General features: G+C 40.7%; 1 protein-coding gene across 1 annotated transcript in view; it reads right to left on the bottom strand.

Annotated features, from left to right (window-relative positions):
* Positions 1-5,588: 5,588 nt before the first annotated feature.
* Gabre (gamma-aminobutyric acid type A receptor epsilon subunit) overlaps positions 5,589-17,968 on the bottom strand; it is a 17,222-nt gene continuing 4,842 nt past the window's right edge. The window contains exons 3-10 of the mRNA XM_028787988.1: positions 17,626-17,768; positions 17,169-17,236; positions 12,499-12,719; positions 11,712-11,794; positions 10,406-10,543; positions 6,563-6,718; positions 6,230-6,429; positions 5,589-5,969 (exon numbers count right to left, since the gene is read on the bottom strand). Of these exons, the coding sequence (XP_028643821.1) occupies positions 5,589-5,969; positions 6,230-6,429; positions 6,563-6,718; positions 10,406-10,543; positions 11,712-11,794; positions 12,499-12,719; positions 17,169-17,236; positions 17,626-17,768 (1,390 nt within the window). The remainder of the gene's footprint in view (positions 5,970-6,229; positions 6,430-6,562; positions 6,719-10,405; positions 10,544-11,711; positions 11,795-12,498; positions 12,720-17,168; positions 17,237-17,625; positions 17,769-17,968) is intronic.

Below are 17,968 nucleotides of genomic sequence, written 5' to 3'. Positions count from 1 at the left end.
GTATCTTCCAGTGTCTTTACTTTTAGCTTTTACATTTTCAGAATTTCAAGAAACAAAAAGATTTTGCTCAGTTTCCCAAAGTGTCTCAGTGCCACTCTACCAAAGATTTTGCCCTATCTTTTGTTTTTTCTTACTAGGACCAAGTAACAGGTCTTCAAAAAACATCCTCATGTGAATGGATTTCTAGTTATTTAGTTTTGCATTCTAGCCCTCTTGGTAAAGCATCCTCAAATTTCTGTCACTGACTTCTTCCCTACAGTAACTAAGCTTTATAACTTATCTAGATGATTGTTTGTTTTCTCCTTTATCATACCTAGAACTTCCTATTTATTTTACTTGGATTTAACTCCACTTATTGGCTTAGCAGGATAAAGGTCTTTAAAGTATCTTCCAGTCATATCTAAGTACTAGCACTTAAAAAAAGAAAACCAGTGAAGCATACAAAGCTTCAGTTCTCTAAATACTCATTTATATGACACCACTCAGTGTTGTATAGTATAGAGTTTTCCCAAATAGGTCCTTCACTTTATTCTAATTAATATGATTTGGCTGAACTTTTAGTTCATCTTTGGAGATTTTCAATATAACTCTTAGGTTCAGGGTTTATGGCTCTTCTGTGGCTATACAAGTAGATAAGCTTTCCTGTGTATATTTCCAAAGGGGCCCTCTGATACTCACCTGTTGACCCTTGTTAATGACTTTGGGTTTCTTTGGATCTTTTTGTGGGATAACAGTACTAACTAGTAAGAATTGGCCAACCTCACTTTCTGTATACACCCTTTACTGTTGCAGCCTTCAAATATGTGGCCCAGAAAATAGACTCTCCCCAGTGCACTGTTTTCAGATGGGTAACCACCATGAAATCTTCAGGATTTGGGCTTAGGCACAATGTGCATGATACTGTCTGTAGGAAGGCTTTTTTTTTGTTGTTGTTGTTGTTGTTTGGGGGGTTTTGGGGTTTTTCTGTGGTTTTTTTTTTTTTACCATGATATGACTAAACTAGCCCCAGAATCCTTCCTTTCGGCATTCTTTCTGGAATCCCTCCTGGTATCAACTTTCTCAGTTTAGGCCATCTAGGAAACACATGTCAAGATGAGATGAGAACACTAAGGGATGTACTGGGTGGAATAGCTTTGAACAAAGGAAGGGGACCAGGAGAGAAATTTTACACAAAATGAATTCTGACATCTAACAAGAATAGAGTTGGTCTGAGAATCAACCAGGTATATGATTCCTAGTAGTGCAAAGATTCCTCACTGAAGGATATTCTCACACTCTAAGAGTATTGTTGTGCTCAGCTTTGAATTAGGATCATCCCCTTAAAGGATTCCAATGAAGCATATTGATGCCAAAATTTATCTGTTATTCATTTGAAATTCAGATTTAATGGACAGTGATTTGATTTGTGGGGCTGGTGGTTTTACGTGAGTATCACAGCATGGCTACTCACTCATACAAGCCTGTTTATCTGTTACCCTTATCAGCAAAAGAGACCAGTAGTAGTAGGATGTCATAAGCCTTGAAGGAATTCAGTCAGCCACTTAGAATTACTCCGGCTACTTCAAGATTCTTCATTCTAGGATTCATTTTGACTTCATACATGGGCTTGTTTTCCTTTACTAGAGTATCTCTGATTCAGTGGGTAAAGATGCTTACTACCAAACCTGATGACATGAGCAATTTCCAGAACCCACATGGTAAAAGGAGAGGGCTGGGTTGACTCCCTGCAGGTTGTTTCCTGACTTACATTTGTACAACCTGACAACTGCACACTGAGAGAGAGAGAGAGAAAGAAAGAGAGAGAGAGAGAGAGAGAGAGAGAGAGAGAGAGAGAGAGAGAGAGAAGAGAGAGAGAGAATAAGTGCCATAAAATGTAGTATGCAAAGTAATGGTTTTCATATATACACAGATGTATACCTTTACGAACTGTCAGAATTCATACTTTTGCCCACTGCTCTCCTGCTTTCTGGCCAGTTCCTTCTCTTTTCTCTCTTTCATTTCACACACATTCATTTGTCCTGCTTTTCATATCCTTCTCTTTCATGATTTCCTTTCTCGTTTAATGATCTACAACCCCAACCCCCATACATAGACATACATAAAATTTTAAATTTGAGTTCAGAAACTGTTTCCAATGAAGACTGACCTGTGACTGTATATTTGTTTTATGCTATACTTTTGGAGTTTTGTTATTATTTTAGTATGACACATTTTAAGTCATTTACTTTGCAGTTTCTGGTATTTTATGTCATGTTTAGAGGGGTCTTTGCTATCCTGAGTATATAAACATATTTACTAGTATTATCCTACAGGAATTTCTTCTTTTAAAACATAGATATACTGAATTTTATTCCTCTTCACCTCCTATTCCCCTTTCTCCCTTCTTCCCTTTTGCATTGAAACCACCACCTTTAATTTGAATATAAAAGGAAAGGAACACTTTAGTTGTGTTTTAAATGTTTAAGTAGACATCTCTATATTGTTTATATCAAAAAGTCTTCCTTTCCACAAATTTTTCTGTGATGTTTTGATCCTTTTCAGTCTCTTGATTTTGATTCTAAGCTCCTTTGTTTTCTGTATTTAATAGCTAAACTGTCTAAATTATGATTGCCTTATATAAATTTACTATTGGCTGCATTCCATGGGTTTTACTAATGTAATATCTCGCATTATTTTTTCAGGTATATGCCGAATTACTATTTTAATTTATTCATTGTTAAACACCTGCTTACATGATTTTAAAACCTACAAATGGTAGAGATCTTAGGTATCATAAACTTTATTGTAGAACAATTATGAAATCTGATTTGTACTATTTCTATTTTTCAAAGCACATTTAAATGTGTGTGCTCACAGTATACATGCATATTTTGCTTAGGAGCCAGATGACCATTTTCCCCTGTATCTCTTAATTAAAAAGCAAAAGGGAGGAAACAACTCCCTTATTCCACATGTTACTTCTTGTAATTTGCAGTGGGTTAGGACATCAGAAAATATATCCTAACCATTTAGGTAGGGTATAGACACTTTTTCATTTTTGTAGCAGTGGGGATTAAATCTGGGGCTTTGTGCATGCTAGGTATTCACCCTACAAACTGAGCCATGTTTCCAACCCAAGGAGATAGGTTTCTTATACAGAAAAGTATTTGAATACCACAGTAAGGATGTTATGACAAAATGTCAACTATTAACAGACACTTTTATCTCCTCAGCTTCCTGTTATTACTTGATGTAGACATGTCACCAGGGCTAACACTCAATATACCTTCAGAAACTTTTGAGAGGTAAACAACTTAGGTATCTAGCTTGACAAATGATTTCTATTTGGGACAAGGGTAATAAGATTTCTGGAATATGACTCCACTCCTGGCAGATTATATCACAGGCTCTACTACCTGTGGGTTGTATCACCAGAAGAAAATGTCTTCTTTCTTTGGAACAAAGAATGTCCATCTTCCTGAGATTCTACATAGGGATGTGTTTTGGATCAATTTACTTTAGTGACATCTGGGTAGGATCTAGAATGAAAAGCACTATGAAAGGAACATTGAGGGGATGGAGGCAGGTCAAACATTCTGGTGCTTTTGTCCCTTTCATCCCTACTAATGAGAGAAGGGTACTTGGTACAAGTCTGATAGGTGGAGAGCCAAATGATGGATGAGTGCTGTGAAATGCTGGCTTCTGCCTATAACATGAACTCCCAACATCTGAGAACACCTATAGTGGGCTTGGCACAAAATTGGATCTGTCAACATTCTTCATGGGTGAAGGAAGGGCTCCTGGGATCCTGCCTCTTCCCAGGGAACTATTGAGTGTTTAATACTGCTGCTAAGGGCAGCAGGGATTCATGTTTTTCATCTATGTAGTTACTGGGGAGTCTTCCACACTCCAGAGGACATGTTCATGCCAAGCAACCCTTGTTATTTAAGGAGTCACAGAATCAGCTAACCAGAAAATATTACACATACACATAAAATGTGGGTAGGAGAATTGTTGGGAAGAGTAGGCTTGGCAAGAGTGGAAGGGAGGTAAAGAGGCTCCAGGTAGTGACCATGATCCGATTATATTGTGTGGTATGTGAGATTGTCAAAGAATATATTTAATTTTAAACAAGACGCATGGGGAGTGAAGGGAAAACAGCCACACGTTGAATGCTTGCTGATACTTTTATTCATATATTTTCCCTTTACAGATGATGGTGACTAAAAGCAGATGGATTTCCCAATCCCACCCACCCCCATAATATACAGACACTGATTCTATTCAGCATATACAAGCATTGGGGCATATACAAATTCATCTCAAGGGGTTACTAGAGGCAGGAGTTCAATCTGTGGAACAATCTGAGCACCTCAGGCCTAGTTATGGGGCAAGCCCATGCTGAGGGGATCCTGTCACTCTAGTCTTTCCCACTGGGGTGCCAGTAAGATAAATAAGATTGAGTCATGGTGACCAGAGCTGCCTAGCCCTGCCATGTACTTTAATAGGTAACAGGGGGCTCCAGATTGGCTTCCAGAAAGATCCACAGTCCCATAGAAATCTGTTTCTCAAGGTTGCCACTGCATTATGACAACCTGTGCCCAAAGGTGTCACAGGGCTATACAAGATTCCAAATAGAAACGTTTTGTCAAAATACTTTGCCAAAGGGAAAATGTTATACAAATTTAAGGGAGTTCAATTGGTTGAAATTGTGTGAGTGCCCCAGGGATGGCAGTGGACTGGCTTATGGGTCCAGGGGCCAAGGAAGCAATCAAACAATTAGACTGTGCCTGAGGTGAGCAGCAGTCAGCAGTAGTCAATAACAGCTGCTCAACAGAGTATTCTTGGTTTCTTGGCCCCTGAGAGACACAACGCCTAGCACCTGGATCAGGGCTGGGAAAGTCACTGGGGAAGTTACAGAAAGAATCACAAGAATCAAGAAAGAGGAAGAAGGAGGCATACAAAGCAGGGGAAATTACAAACATTGCACACAAGAATAGATACCCATTAGATGAAGGGAACTGAATTGGTAGTGCAGATGGAAGCGGGGGTGGGGGGAAGGAGATGGCACAGCAGCAGAGACGGGTTACTTTCCCAAATCGGCCCACTTGCTGGCTCCTTTCCTCCTACAGATAGTGGTGTGTGTGTGTGTGTGTGTGTGTGTGTGTGTGTGTGTGTGTAGAGGAAGAGAGGGCAGGGAAAAAATCAAATAGTCTGACTTAAAGACTTAAGAATGAGGACCCTCCTTCTGCTATACTGTCGCTCTGTGAATTCTGGGGCTGAGCCTGAGCTGGGCCCTTTAGCACCACAAATGGAACCATGGCCTCCTGGGGAAAAACAGTAGCTGTAAACACAACTGAAAAATAGCTTATCTGCCCAAATGTGGGCACACTGAACATCATGGATACTCATTGAAGAATAGAGAGGTGGGATGTTACTTGAGAAGTGCTGTTGAGAAGATTGAGTGAAGGGGCCAACAGAAGGAGGACCAGCAGAGACAAACTCCTCAGGTTTGCTGCTGTTGCTATTGTCTCCCAACTCCCTTGGCAAAGGGGCTTAGGACCTTGTGGGGAACTGAGGTTGTTGCCCCATGAGCTCCTGGCTGGAGCCTACAAGTTAAGGCAGATCAGCCAGTAGAGCACATTAAAGAAGAAGAATGTAATGGGGAAAAGTACCCGCGAGTAGTTATCCAGGCGATAAACATGGATGCAGATGCGACCCCGCTGCCAGTTGCTGCCCTCACAACCAGGAGCCATGCAGAAATACTTCCTGAGAACCCTGAAGCACACATAGCTTCTGCCACACCGCCTCCAGGGACACTGAGGTCTTCTTGATCTTGGAGACCACAGATACCCCTCTTCAGCATTTTCCTCATAAGTGACAATCTCACACACAAACACTTCCTGCTGCTGGTGTGCACGGGCACGAGCACGAGCTCGAGTTCGTGCACGAGCACGAGTACGTGCATTAGCACGGCTATTGGTTGGAAGCTGAAATAGACAGAGAGAAAAAAAGAGAAAGAAATGGTCAAGGAAATGTGAGTCAAGAGGAAAGGTTGTCTAGAATTTCCTAGAAACCATACTTTCCACACCAGTTCTAGTCCCTCTGGGATTCCCACCATCACGACAGGTTTATTTCCTCTATAACTCCAGGGAACTTCTCATCACTTGGAAAGCTAGCCACCCACACGCAATAAACCTCTTATCTTCAGTCTAAAGTTTTATTTCCCATACCAACACCTGGTTCTTACTTGGTAGAGCCTTGGAGAAGTCTGTTGTTTAATATTATTGTAGGTCAGAAAGTTGAGCACAGTGAACTCTAGTAGAGTACAGAAGCACAAGACGAAACAAATTGCAATATAGAAGTCCAAAGCTGTGAGATAGGAGACTCGAGGGAAATTCTTATGAGAAAAGGTGCCCAGCGTGGCCATGGTGAGCACAGAACTCACCCCTACAAAAGCAAGGAGGGAAGGTGAACTTAAGCTCTGACCATGCTGTAGGACAACAGGAGAAGGCAAATATTTCCCTTGGTCAACACTAATCTATGACATATGCCCATGTTTAAGGTCACCATACTTTCTTACCTACTGAGGCCCTGGCAGCAGCAGCTTCTATCTTGATCCAGAAGGAGACCCAGGACAGAAGTCCTGTGGTGACAGAAGAAGGGACATAGTTTTGAAAGACAACAAAGCCAAACCGCCTGCTCACATTGAAGAAGAATGTCATGACCATGAAGTCACCTGAAAGACATCAAATATACCACTGCATTACAGTACTGGCCTGATGTCCAGCATGGTTCATATATCGTGGATCCCACTGTCCAGCTCATGGGCAACCTTCCAGAGTTCTAGAATAAAGACACATTATTTCAGTACAGCTCAGTAGAAGCTCAGAAATGAGATTTACTGTAAGACCCATGGCCAGTTGAGAGATAAGCCAGCACAAGAGTATTAATAAACCCACTTTCAGTTCATTGATTCAGTCTCCCAAAATCCATTTTTCCCAGAGTATCAGTAGTGAGAGAAAAGTTAAAAAACAAAACCAACGAACCAACCAAACAAACAAACAGAAAACAACCCCACAACATTTACGTTCTTGGTATCAAGACCTAATAGCTGATGCCTAGCTGAGACCTTCCAACCTACAGAAATGCAATTTATAGTTTGTGATATCACAGCATTATCTTCACTTCTATCCCTCACAGCATACCTACTTGGGTTAGCCAAATATGATATATTCTGCTATATATGAGCTACATCATAAAGTCTACATTATGTATTCTAATTCTAAGACCTAACTGGATTTGACTCATATATATGCATACATACAACATGAATGCCTTACCCCAAACTAATTGAACTCAGTTTAGATACCACATATATGTATCCTGGTAAGTAAATCCTGGACTCCCTGTTCTTAATCTATTACTCCTCAACCTAAATTCAGTGTTCTAGGAAAATAGAAGAATTAGGTGAATATGAATTTTTCAGTCAACCATTAGATGTTAGGTCTGCAGAATATTCAGTCAGAAGGCAGCATAGGCCTTCACATTCACTTGGACATAATTGTCTTCTCTTATACTTATTCCAGATAGCAATGGATCTTTCAGAAGTTGATCAAACTAGCTGCATATTCTGTTCCTAATGCTGCTCCTAATGCTCTTTATAATACTATGACTCCATGCTTAGTTTGCCCAGAGGAACACTTTTACTCTCTATATGCCATTAAACATTAAATTGACTCAATTATGGGCTTTTTTCTGTAGAGCTAAGCCCTCAATTTCCAGTTCTGTGATGCAACAGTCACCTGTGACTTTAAATTAAATGGACCTTCAAGCCCCTTCTAAGAAGGACTCATATAAAGCCTTCAGCTTAGCTCTTAACCAACCAAGCCTGGAATAACATGGAAAGCGATGGTGCTTAGTGACTTTTGATACGCATAGTCAAAATAACCTTGGAAAGCAGACACAAACACTAACTGTCTACTAATTGTAGATTGTACAGAAAACAGACCACCTGCCTGGCAAGTCTGAGTGGGCCAGTACAGATTGAGAGCAACCTTTCCCCCTTCCACTTGGAGGAACAAAGCTTCTCGGGTTCTTCAGAGAAAGGCAAATAAATGGCTTATGGTCAGTAGGAAACTTCCTGCCTGGAGAGTAGTATCTTTAACACTAGATTTAATACTTTAACACCAGGGACCATGCTATGCTACTAGCCAGAATAACCAAATTATTAGTCCATCTATCCTAAAGTCTTGACTGTGATTAAAAACTTCTTTAATATGTTTGTTACAAGATGTATTGTGCTGTTGGGTTTTTCATTCTTTAAATTTATTCGTTCTGATTAAAGAAGAAACTTTCTTATTTATTAAAAGCTAGAAATTTGACAAGAGAAGGATACTAACATGTCCTTCCTTCATTCTGATGAGTGAAGAAGCACTATCAATGGAAGAGAGGTATTCTAGGATTGAAAAGCTAAACCAAAACAAAATGGATTAAAGATGACTTTAGCTCTTACCTGTGTTGTCCATATCATAGTTGGGGGATGCAATGCCAAAAAGATACAATTAAAAGACTGTCCAGAGGACTAGTGAACTTAAGGTATTGAAGAACAAGAGAAGAAAAGGAATTGGGAAACTGAGTCCCAATAGAATACAAGTGCATGCTCTAATGTTAACCTTAGATCTTTACATTTGACTTTTGGAAGCATTGGCTTCAGTTAATATAAACCAGGTAGTTATAGTGGAAAAGAACTAGATCTGATGGGCAAATGTTCTAGAAAATCCCATTTTAGATGAGCAAGAAGAATTTGCTGATGGGAAGAACTAGGGAAGAAAATAATATCCTCACAAGACATTGGCCTCTTGATGATGGCAAGATTTCCTCAGAGGTTCAACAGCCATCAGTGAAGGATAGTTCACTTGCTACAGACAAGGCTTCACTTTCTGAGAAACTCCTGAAGCAGAAACTCTGCTCTAAGGTCCAAGGTGGCCCAAGTTGCAGGGCACTGCTGCATTCAAAACCCTGAAAAATGAGTACATGTATGATCTAGCTAGAAAGAACTGCCCTGGTGTCAAACTGGAAGAGTTGGGATCTGACTCAAAAATAACTCTGACAGTGTAGACACTATGGTTCGGAATAAGTAGTCTCTAGCCAAAGAAAAAGAAGACCTATTTCTTTCTCCATAGAAAGAGATGTTGCTTACCTACTGTCATTGCTTCACTGATGATGCTGGCTCTGGGGCTTTGTAGTCACTAGGGCACCATTTTGAAACAATGCATAAACCATCTACTAAACGGAACCACTAGTGACTTGAAAGCCCCTGGGCCTTGTCTCTTCTGCCAGTTCTGATGATAGGGCACCACCTATCTGGACAAACTGAAATACTAAGAGTCAGGTCCACAGTTATCTAGTAGAAGAGCAAGAATCCCAAGCCAAAGCAAGCAAAGTAGCTTTCTCAGAGCCCCAGGAAAAGGAGAAGCAGCATCCATCCCCTGCCTAGTACTGTGTAAGCAAAGCTTCAGTCAGGTGAGCATAAGTTGCTCCTCACCCAGTGACCAACAGGAGCAATAGTGGATTTTTTTTATGTCATCATCACACAGAAGCAAAGCAAAATAGATGATAAAAGGTGGGCTGGGTGACCTGCTCCATCCATATTCTTGTCAGTACATGTGAAGAAGGTTCAGGGTTGCTGTCAGAGCTAACCTGGGAAGACTCCTTGGCTCCTCATTCAGGTCACCTAGGAATACAAGCAAAGAGGCTCACATCTATTCGGAGCTACAAGTTAAGAGACCCAGAATCTGCCCCTATTGTCATTATCAGGAACAAGATCAGAAAAAATTTTTATATATATGTTTAATGTTGATTCCACTATAAAGCCTTTGGTGAACATATGTGCATTTCATAGTTGCTCCTTTAAGATAATGTTACTGTATCAGCCATTGCAGCTGAATAACTACCTGCAGACCCAACCCCCACTAGCTACCATTATTACTCTAGCTTCCACTTCTACCTCCTGCTAGGGTGGATCTTCCTTCCCACTCAACCAGCTTGACTTGGCTCAGGGTTTGGAGAAATCACAAAAGGAACCCTCTCAAATTTTGTCTAAGTAAGTCAGTGATATAACAAAGACATTGAATACAAAGGATCTAAAACCAAAAGATAGGTGAATGTACTGAAGGTTACAAAAAATATATCTACTTACCCCACCATTCAAGGGGCTTGGCAAAGCACTTACTTCTTTGCAGATGAGACTGAGACATAGCTATGAAGTCTCAGTTTCCTCTGCAAACAGTTTGCTTAGCATATATGAGAGAGAAGCAATATCCTTGACAGTATTTCCATGAGCTCTTCACATAGCATTTGTACAAATAGCCAATTCCAGTTACTGGCACTATTCCCTCAGCTCTAGCTCCCACTGCACACCTACCAAATGGGGTGGAGATGATTTCAGTTTTGTTGTTCACTCCTGTAAAATCAAACTCCAATAGCTTCCAAGTGTTCTTCACATTGATTTCGAGCTTGAAATTCTCCCACTTGTAGATCATTTCATGGTCATCATAGGTAACTGGAAATCAATGTGGAAAAGAGGAGTGAATGAAACTGGGAAGCCCAGTTGAGGGCCCCACAAGCATGCTGTTAGCTTGAACCATGTTATGGACTTTTGACTTTGGCTTCACCAGCTTTGAGATCCTGCCTTTGGCCTAGTTGTCGAAGTGTGTTCAATAAGTACATTTGCCCTGGGCTTGGAATGCAATGATGAGTAAGGTATGAACCTATTCTCCAGCATTCACATTTCACTGAATAAGGCCATGTAGAGCTGTGAGTTTTGGGGTTGCTCTGAAAAATCTCTACCCATGGAACAATTGGCAACGAAGGAAAAGATCACTTGGGGACACATTCAGAAAAGACTTCCTAGAGCATGGGGCATTCACTTTAAGTTTTGAAAATAAACATTTTCTATACAGTTGAGGTTGAAGCTGGTGAAAGGGAAGCACAGAAAGGTGAACGTGGAAACAGCAAAATTTAAAGAGACTATTTCACAGATGGGTTGTGTAGCAGGAAGCAGCAGGGGTCATGTCATGAAGGGCTTTGAGGTTCATTTTAAGGATTTTAAAATTGATCCATGCCAGCTAAGAACAGATTTGGAATAGGGAATGAAAGGTAACAGTCAGAATGCAGAGATAGAGGTGAGATCAATAAAGATTTGTAGGGAACATCAACAGGATGTGTGGACTGAGTAGATGTAGGAGGTCAGTGAGGGGAGTGTCAGAGTTCTTGGCTTGGGCAACTGAGTGAATGATGGCACCCTTCAATGAGGCGACACAGAAGTGACACATTTGCTTTGGAGGCAGGAGTTGGGAAGAGACAATGGATTTAGCTTAGGACACGTTCTGTTTCAATGTGAAGATGTTGCAGAAGTCCAAGCAAAAGATGTTTAAAGCCCTGCATCAAGGCAAAGATGGAGAGGAGCAGGCGTACTTCAGATACACTTCAGAAGCAGGTGACTAGCTTAAGGTAGAGCAAGGGTGAGGGAAGAATTCAACATAAAGCCAAAGTAATGCACACACAGCATTGCTGGTAGGAAAAGGTGTGAGGATGGAAAATGGAGGCTTATAGCAACTTTGTCACCATCACAGGAAAAAAGCAGAAGCAGGAAAATGTAAAAGGGAAAGATGAGCAAAAGAGGGGCCCAGCGTATCTCTGGATCCCCAGAAACCTAAGAAGGTACTCACAGCTAGAGAAAGACAGAGGGCAAGAGTGAGAATCCATTGGAAAATTGAGCATGTAGAGTGAGCATCTTGCATCAATGGTCATCCTGGAAGGGAGAAAGGAGCCTCATTAGGCTGGCTCTGCACACTTAGGTATTTACTCAACATTGACCAGGGTATCACCTCTAACGAGTGGCATCAGTAGAATTTAAGACAAAAAGCCCAAAGGAGTGATACAAAGAGAGGAAGAAGAACTTCTAAAATCTGACTACTAGCTACATCATTAAAGAAGTACATGGGCCAGCCTGGATTGATTTTTCTTTCGTGTTCAATCCAGTGCTCTAGTCCTATGCTACTTTCTACTACCTCCATATCCCATATTGCTGACACAAACATCTCCTTCCAGGGATTCAAGTTATGTAGCCTAGTCCTGAATACTTTTCATACTGATGTATTTCTTCTGTGCCTGGACGATTCTGCCACTGTGGATATGTCTTTATATATTATGCCCACATGAGATGGAATTGTCCAGCTAATAAAGTCATTCTAGCACCTACCTTCTAGACTGTGTGGCAAAGAACAGCTCCCATGATTACCAAAACAATTGGCATGTGTCTATAAGCAGCATCTTTTATTTAAGATCTCAATGTCTGTATCTGCATAGGAGGAGGTTGAATCCCTAGTTTAGAAAAGCTGCACAGGGTTTTAGAAATATTATTCAGAATGATATATCTACTTAGGAGCCCCTAGCTAAAATTTTCTAGAAGAGTGAGAGAGTCTTAGAAGGTGAGACACTAAAGGCTTGACATACCTAACTGAGTACAACACCTTTCCATCCTTGTGGATGAGAGCCATCTGGTTGGGTATGGTGATATCATACTCTTGGGTCCTCTTAGAATTCCTAAAATAGGTATCCGGGATCCACAACTGGCTCACCACGCTGGCATGCAGAATAAGGGTCTCAAAGGTGTCATTGTAACGAAGATGCTCATCATACCAGGTTTGGTAGAAGATGATGTCAATGGAATATTCCTGGTGGGAAGGGACAGAAAACCATATACTTGGGGCTAAGTAGACAAGAGACAGTCACATGCAAATGTGGTGTTTGTCACTACTTAACATAGAAACCTGAAGACAGCCTGGTAGAATTAGTGGGACATTGGCCCAAGAAGCTGAAGAAGGGTGAAGCACCTTCTTTGTAACACATTTCTTTTAGTGTCAGTACTGAAGGGGACTCAGATATTACCACATCCAAGAAATCAATCACATCCTGCTTGATTGGCACAACTAAGGGTGCCAAATGCCCATAGTATGTAGTGAGCAATACTATTCTTTACAGCTCAGAGCTGTAGAAAGGGTTGCTGTAAATCAGTTCCCTACTTTCTCATAGCAAACTCCTTTCTGCCTTGCAGAAGAATTCAAAGCAAGTCTAAATCCTGTTCTGGAGAATCAGTCATCAAAGTGACATTTCACCATTTTTGTTTTGTTTTCTTTTGTTGTTTGATATGGGATCTTATTACAAAGCCAGGGATCATCTTAAACTTGTAAGTATTCTGCCTCATTTTTCTGGGAAGTTCCCTCAAATAGCTCTGCTGCCTTCTATAGCTGACATTGTGGCCTCTCCTCTCTAGCAATAGGCAAAGGCCTCATATTATTGACATATCCTTAGGCTTGCATCTATCTAGGATACAAAGAGGAAAGCAACATATGTTTAGGTCCAGAAAATTTCCATTGTTGTGTTCTGTAAAGAAAATAATATTCTCAAATAGGTAGCACATTGCATTCATCAATAAACCCCTGGCCTATGTGGATCATCAGACGGCTAAACTCATGTTACAATTACATAGGACAGTGGTGCTACTCTTACTAGGTCAACACACTTTCGCCCCTACACTGCAAATCAAAAATCCCAGCTCAAAAGTACTCAGAACTGTATAAGTACACACAACTCATTGTACAAAAGAAAGGTTCCCTTCTAGCTTTTATTCATGGAGCACAGCTATTAATTAACCCCAATCATTCATTCACCAGAATTATATTTTAAAATGAAATGATTTGATTCACAAGAGAAATGTCTATCTATTGTCATGTTTTTTTTAACAAGGAGAATTGTTTGTGTTTTGTTTTAAATTTCCTTTCAAATAAGTGCCCATAACCTCTGAGGAGTGTGTGCACATGAATAGATAGCTCCATGATTATGTGGTCTGTATGTATTATGGATCCCATAAACTGTTAAACATCAAGAAGGATGTTTAATAGGAAGCACAAGAAGCAAGTTCATGTGGCTGATGCTTGTAGGGCAATACACAGATAGCAATACAATTGTAATCAGTTTGAAGCAAGTACCAGAGCTATGCTCAATTAAAGGCTGATTGTCTAATTTATTTTAGAAGTAGGTAAACTGAGACTTGGAGAGAGACGTCCAAAATCACACAGCCAGTGGTGCCACACTAGTGCTGCCACTCAGAGTACTTTTACCCTGACCTTACCCTGGCATTGCCTTCACTTGTTCCAAAAATAAGTATCAGATGGGCCTCATGACCCAAGCCTATAATCTTAGATACTTGGGAAGCTAAGGCAGGAGAATTAAAAGTTCAAGTTATACCTGGGCTAGAATGAATCAAAGTCAGCCTGGGCTACAGTGTGAGACCCTGCCTCAAATTAAAAAAAAAGAATATTTGTCCATCATGAATGAGACACTAGTCATAGAAACCTAGACCCTAAAGGATATTAACACCCTCTGAGAAGGAACAAAAATCCCAGCTGGCCTTTACTGGACTGAGGCAATAGGTGCCAGAAGCAGCCATCAAACCGCTGGTAGCCAGAAAAGAAAGTAAAGGGCAAAGTGTTTACCAAAATGAACTTGAAAAGCCAGAAGTTAATGGCAGAGCTCCTGATCCTGTCCAGCCCTGTCCTGTCATGTTTTGTCCTGTCCTACCCCATGTATCCTCACAAAGAGCCTTCAAAGAATTTGCATCTTCCCAGTTGCTGACAAAGTCTCATTCATATCTCAGCACATGAACTGTATGGTGGTTGATGAGAAATCTTCCCTTCCTCCAGCCATGCTGTAGGTCTGCTATACAATGTTCAAAACAAGTATTTAACTGCTGTTTAAGAAGATACCAATTATAAATTCTTCATACATCGATGTATAACTAATGGTTTCCAATTAAGTTTGACAGGTAACTAGAGACAGATCTCTTTTACTCTAGCTGAAATAGAAATGTGGCATTTCAGAACTGGATTAATTAGAATCACCTTCGATAATTACCATAGTAAGAGCCAGCATTAGCAACTGGGAATGTTGTGACCAGGAAGTTTTATCTAGACTGGTCACTCCTTTTAAGGTCAGACTGGGTATTTTCAGAGTTAAGCAAAGGAATGATTAGAAACATTTGGTTACAATGTATAGACAATGGTTTTAGGTTTCTCTCTACTAGTCTACCTGGCCAAGTGACTGGCACCAAATACCCAGTTAACCAACTCCACTACTGGGTTGCTACCTCTTTAACCAAGAAACCTTGCTGAGACCATCAAGTGCTTCAAATGTTGATGTCAGAAAAGAAGACTTGGCTGCCACGAAGAACAGAGATAATCTATCCCATGACATTGCCATATCTGTGGCTATGTGGTATACACATATGTTCTCCTCAGCAAATGAATTAGAGGAAAACAGGCTAAACAAGAACGGTGCCTCACCCTTTGCTTCATTAAATGATATGGAATTGTATAGAAGCTGAAACTTCTTGGGGGAGATTATGTATAAGGCTTTGTTAGGTTAAAAAAATACCAACATATTGGTTAATTAAGTCACATTCTTGTTCCCATAGTGAAATAGATCTGTGTCTGATATCAAATTGAATGACTTCTGGATGGTTAGATTGAATACTTAGGGCTAGTTGGGTGTAAGTACACCTAGAAGTTCAGGTGAGACTGGTGCTAGCAGGATTAATAGGTGTTGAACAAGGGGAGATGTGCATTTATGTATTATAAGTGGGGCTAATGGTCTGTTGCCACAAGGATTCTTGCAAGGGATTAAAATGAGTTACCCCAAATTATGACCTACACAAATTGCCTGAGAAATTTTGCACTGCCTTTAGATTCTATAGGACACTCATCCAGAATACTCATCCAGAGCCAAGTAACTTAGGATCATTTGCTGTATTTATCGATGTATGTGATCTCTTCTACTTATTAGCCTATTAAATTTAGCCAACACTAAGTAGGTGAAAGTGGGCAGCTTATTAGTGAAGGAACCAGTCAGTTTGCTAGAATTTAGAATGGCATAATAAAGAGAAAGAGCATAGAATACACCTACAAAAACACTGTGAGCCAGACTTTTACCCAGTCAATGTACACAGCTTGATTTCCATCAAGGTTACTTACCTCTGAGTCCATCAGAACCACTCATCTCAACATCAGCTGCTGAGCTCTGGGGTATATGGTGATTATTAGGTGTCATTAAGGATGTAAAGCCAAGTCTACTGCTATTACAGAACTGATTATCACAAACTTTCTTTATCAAATACTGCACATCTGAATTTTGCAGAGCATCTTTTGTAATTCATTTTTGAGCTACCATATACTATGTTCTAAGCATCAAGGATTCGATAACAGAGAGAGTGAGACTAATAAAACAATTAATTACCATGAAATATACTAGGGAAGGTAAACTACATGAAATCCAGAAAAATGTGAGTGCCCAGAGAGGGGCATGGTGTACAACAGGAGCAATTAGTTACTATGTGAGTCAGAGAAGTTCCCTTGAACAAGATGCTATGTGAGCTGGACCCTGAATGAGTGAAAAAGTAGATCAATGGCATCTCAAACTTGCACAAAGGTGAGCTCTGAGGTACAATGTTGTCTTAGAATGTGCATATTATACTGTGGTTATAGTCTGTGGACTTTAATGGGATGAAAAGGAACAGAGTCATAGCCTGCTAGATAATGGGTTTGAACTATAAATACAAGAGGCACATTACTGAGGAAGCTTGTTCAGTATGACTGGGCAGGAAAATATTTGCATATTTCAGGTGGAAGATGATGAAAGTAAATTGGGGATCATATAGATAACAGGAAAGGGAGGGAGACAATAGGACTAAGACAAAATTATGGAGATAGGTGTACAGCAAGAAATGTCAACTATAGATTTAAGTTCATCCAATAATCAGACAAAGACAGGCATTCCATTGTGATATTTACAGTTGTTTTATTGTTTTATTTTGAATGAAAAACTGAAGATTAGTGTCAAAATCCCAAAGGTCCTCTTCAGGCATCAAAAGACTTACCTTTTCCATTCATGTTTTCAAGTTAATTGTGGTTAAAAATTTTCAAGTTAATTATGGTTAAAAATCCCCACCTGAACTCCCAAACAACAACAATACCCTACCTGTTGTATTAGTAACACAAACAGCAGAAAGCAAGTAAGTGGCACCTTTGGTGTCCAATCTAGGAAAATCTGCATCAAAACTCTGTACTCACCATGTCCAGGATGGAAATAGGCCCGAGGCTGTTGACAAAGACTTCAACAGTGACCACAGTAGGCTTCTCTGTAAGACATAGACATAGTACAGGGTAAATGTTACATAGAGGTATGACATCAAATAGGGAGTCGTCAAAGGAGGGAAGAGGGCCAATCCTATTTCCTTTGTTCTTCTATGGAAAGTCCCAGCTCATGGACTACAAGGGCTAGGCATATATCTTCAAATCATTCAACTTATTTTTGGAATTGGAAAAACTGAGGGGAAAAGAATGGGAAAGTGTTGATCAAAGTCCATGACATTCTTAACCTAGAGGAGCCATTGTGTCTTACCTGGTGGATCCGCAGCAGTTGTTCCAGTGTGCATGTGGTAATCCATACTCATTGCCTGCAACTATGTATAAGACCTGCTTTTCCTTAAGGAGACGAGGTTTTGTTTTTTTTTTTCCATTAACTTACCTCCAATGCTGAGGCGCAGTTTATGGTCGTAGTTGTTCAGGATGGTGTTAAGGATTCGAGAAGCTCTTGTCAGTTTCCCACCCGGGCGTTCAGTCATGCAATCAGCAGTGAGTTCTGTTTCTTTTGCTGGAAACTTTTTTCCACTAGGTTGAGGCTCCAGTTGGGACTGAGGCTCTGGTTCCAGCTCCGGCTCTGGCTCAGGTTCAGGCTGGGGCTCCGGCTGGGGCTCCGGCTGGGGCTCCGGCTGGGGCTCCGGCTGGGGCTCTGGCTGGGGCTGGGGCTGGGGCTGGGGCTCTGGTTCTGGCTCCAGGTCCAGCTCTGACTCAGGCTCCGGCTGGGGCTC

The sequence above is a fragment of the Grammomys surdaster genome, unplaced genomic scaffold (assembly GCF_004785775.1).
Source record: "Grammomys surdaster isolate TR1022 unplaced genomic scaffold, NIH_TR_1.0 125690, whole genome shotgun sequence".
In the NCBI taxonomy this organism is placed as follows: Eukaryota; Metazoa; Chordata; class Mammalia; order Rodentia; family Muridae; genus Grammomys; species Grammomys surdaster.
The sequence above is the reverse complement of the archived record's forward strand: the minus strand, read 5'-3'. Positions and strand labels throughout refer to the sequence as shown.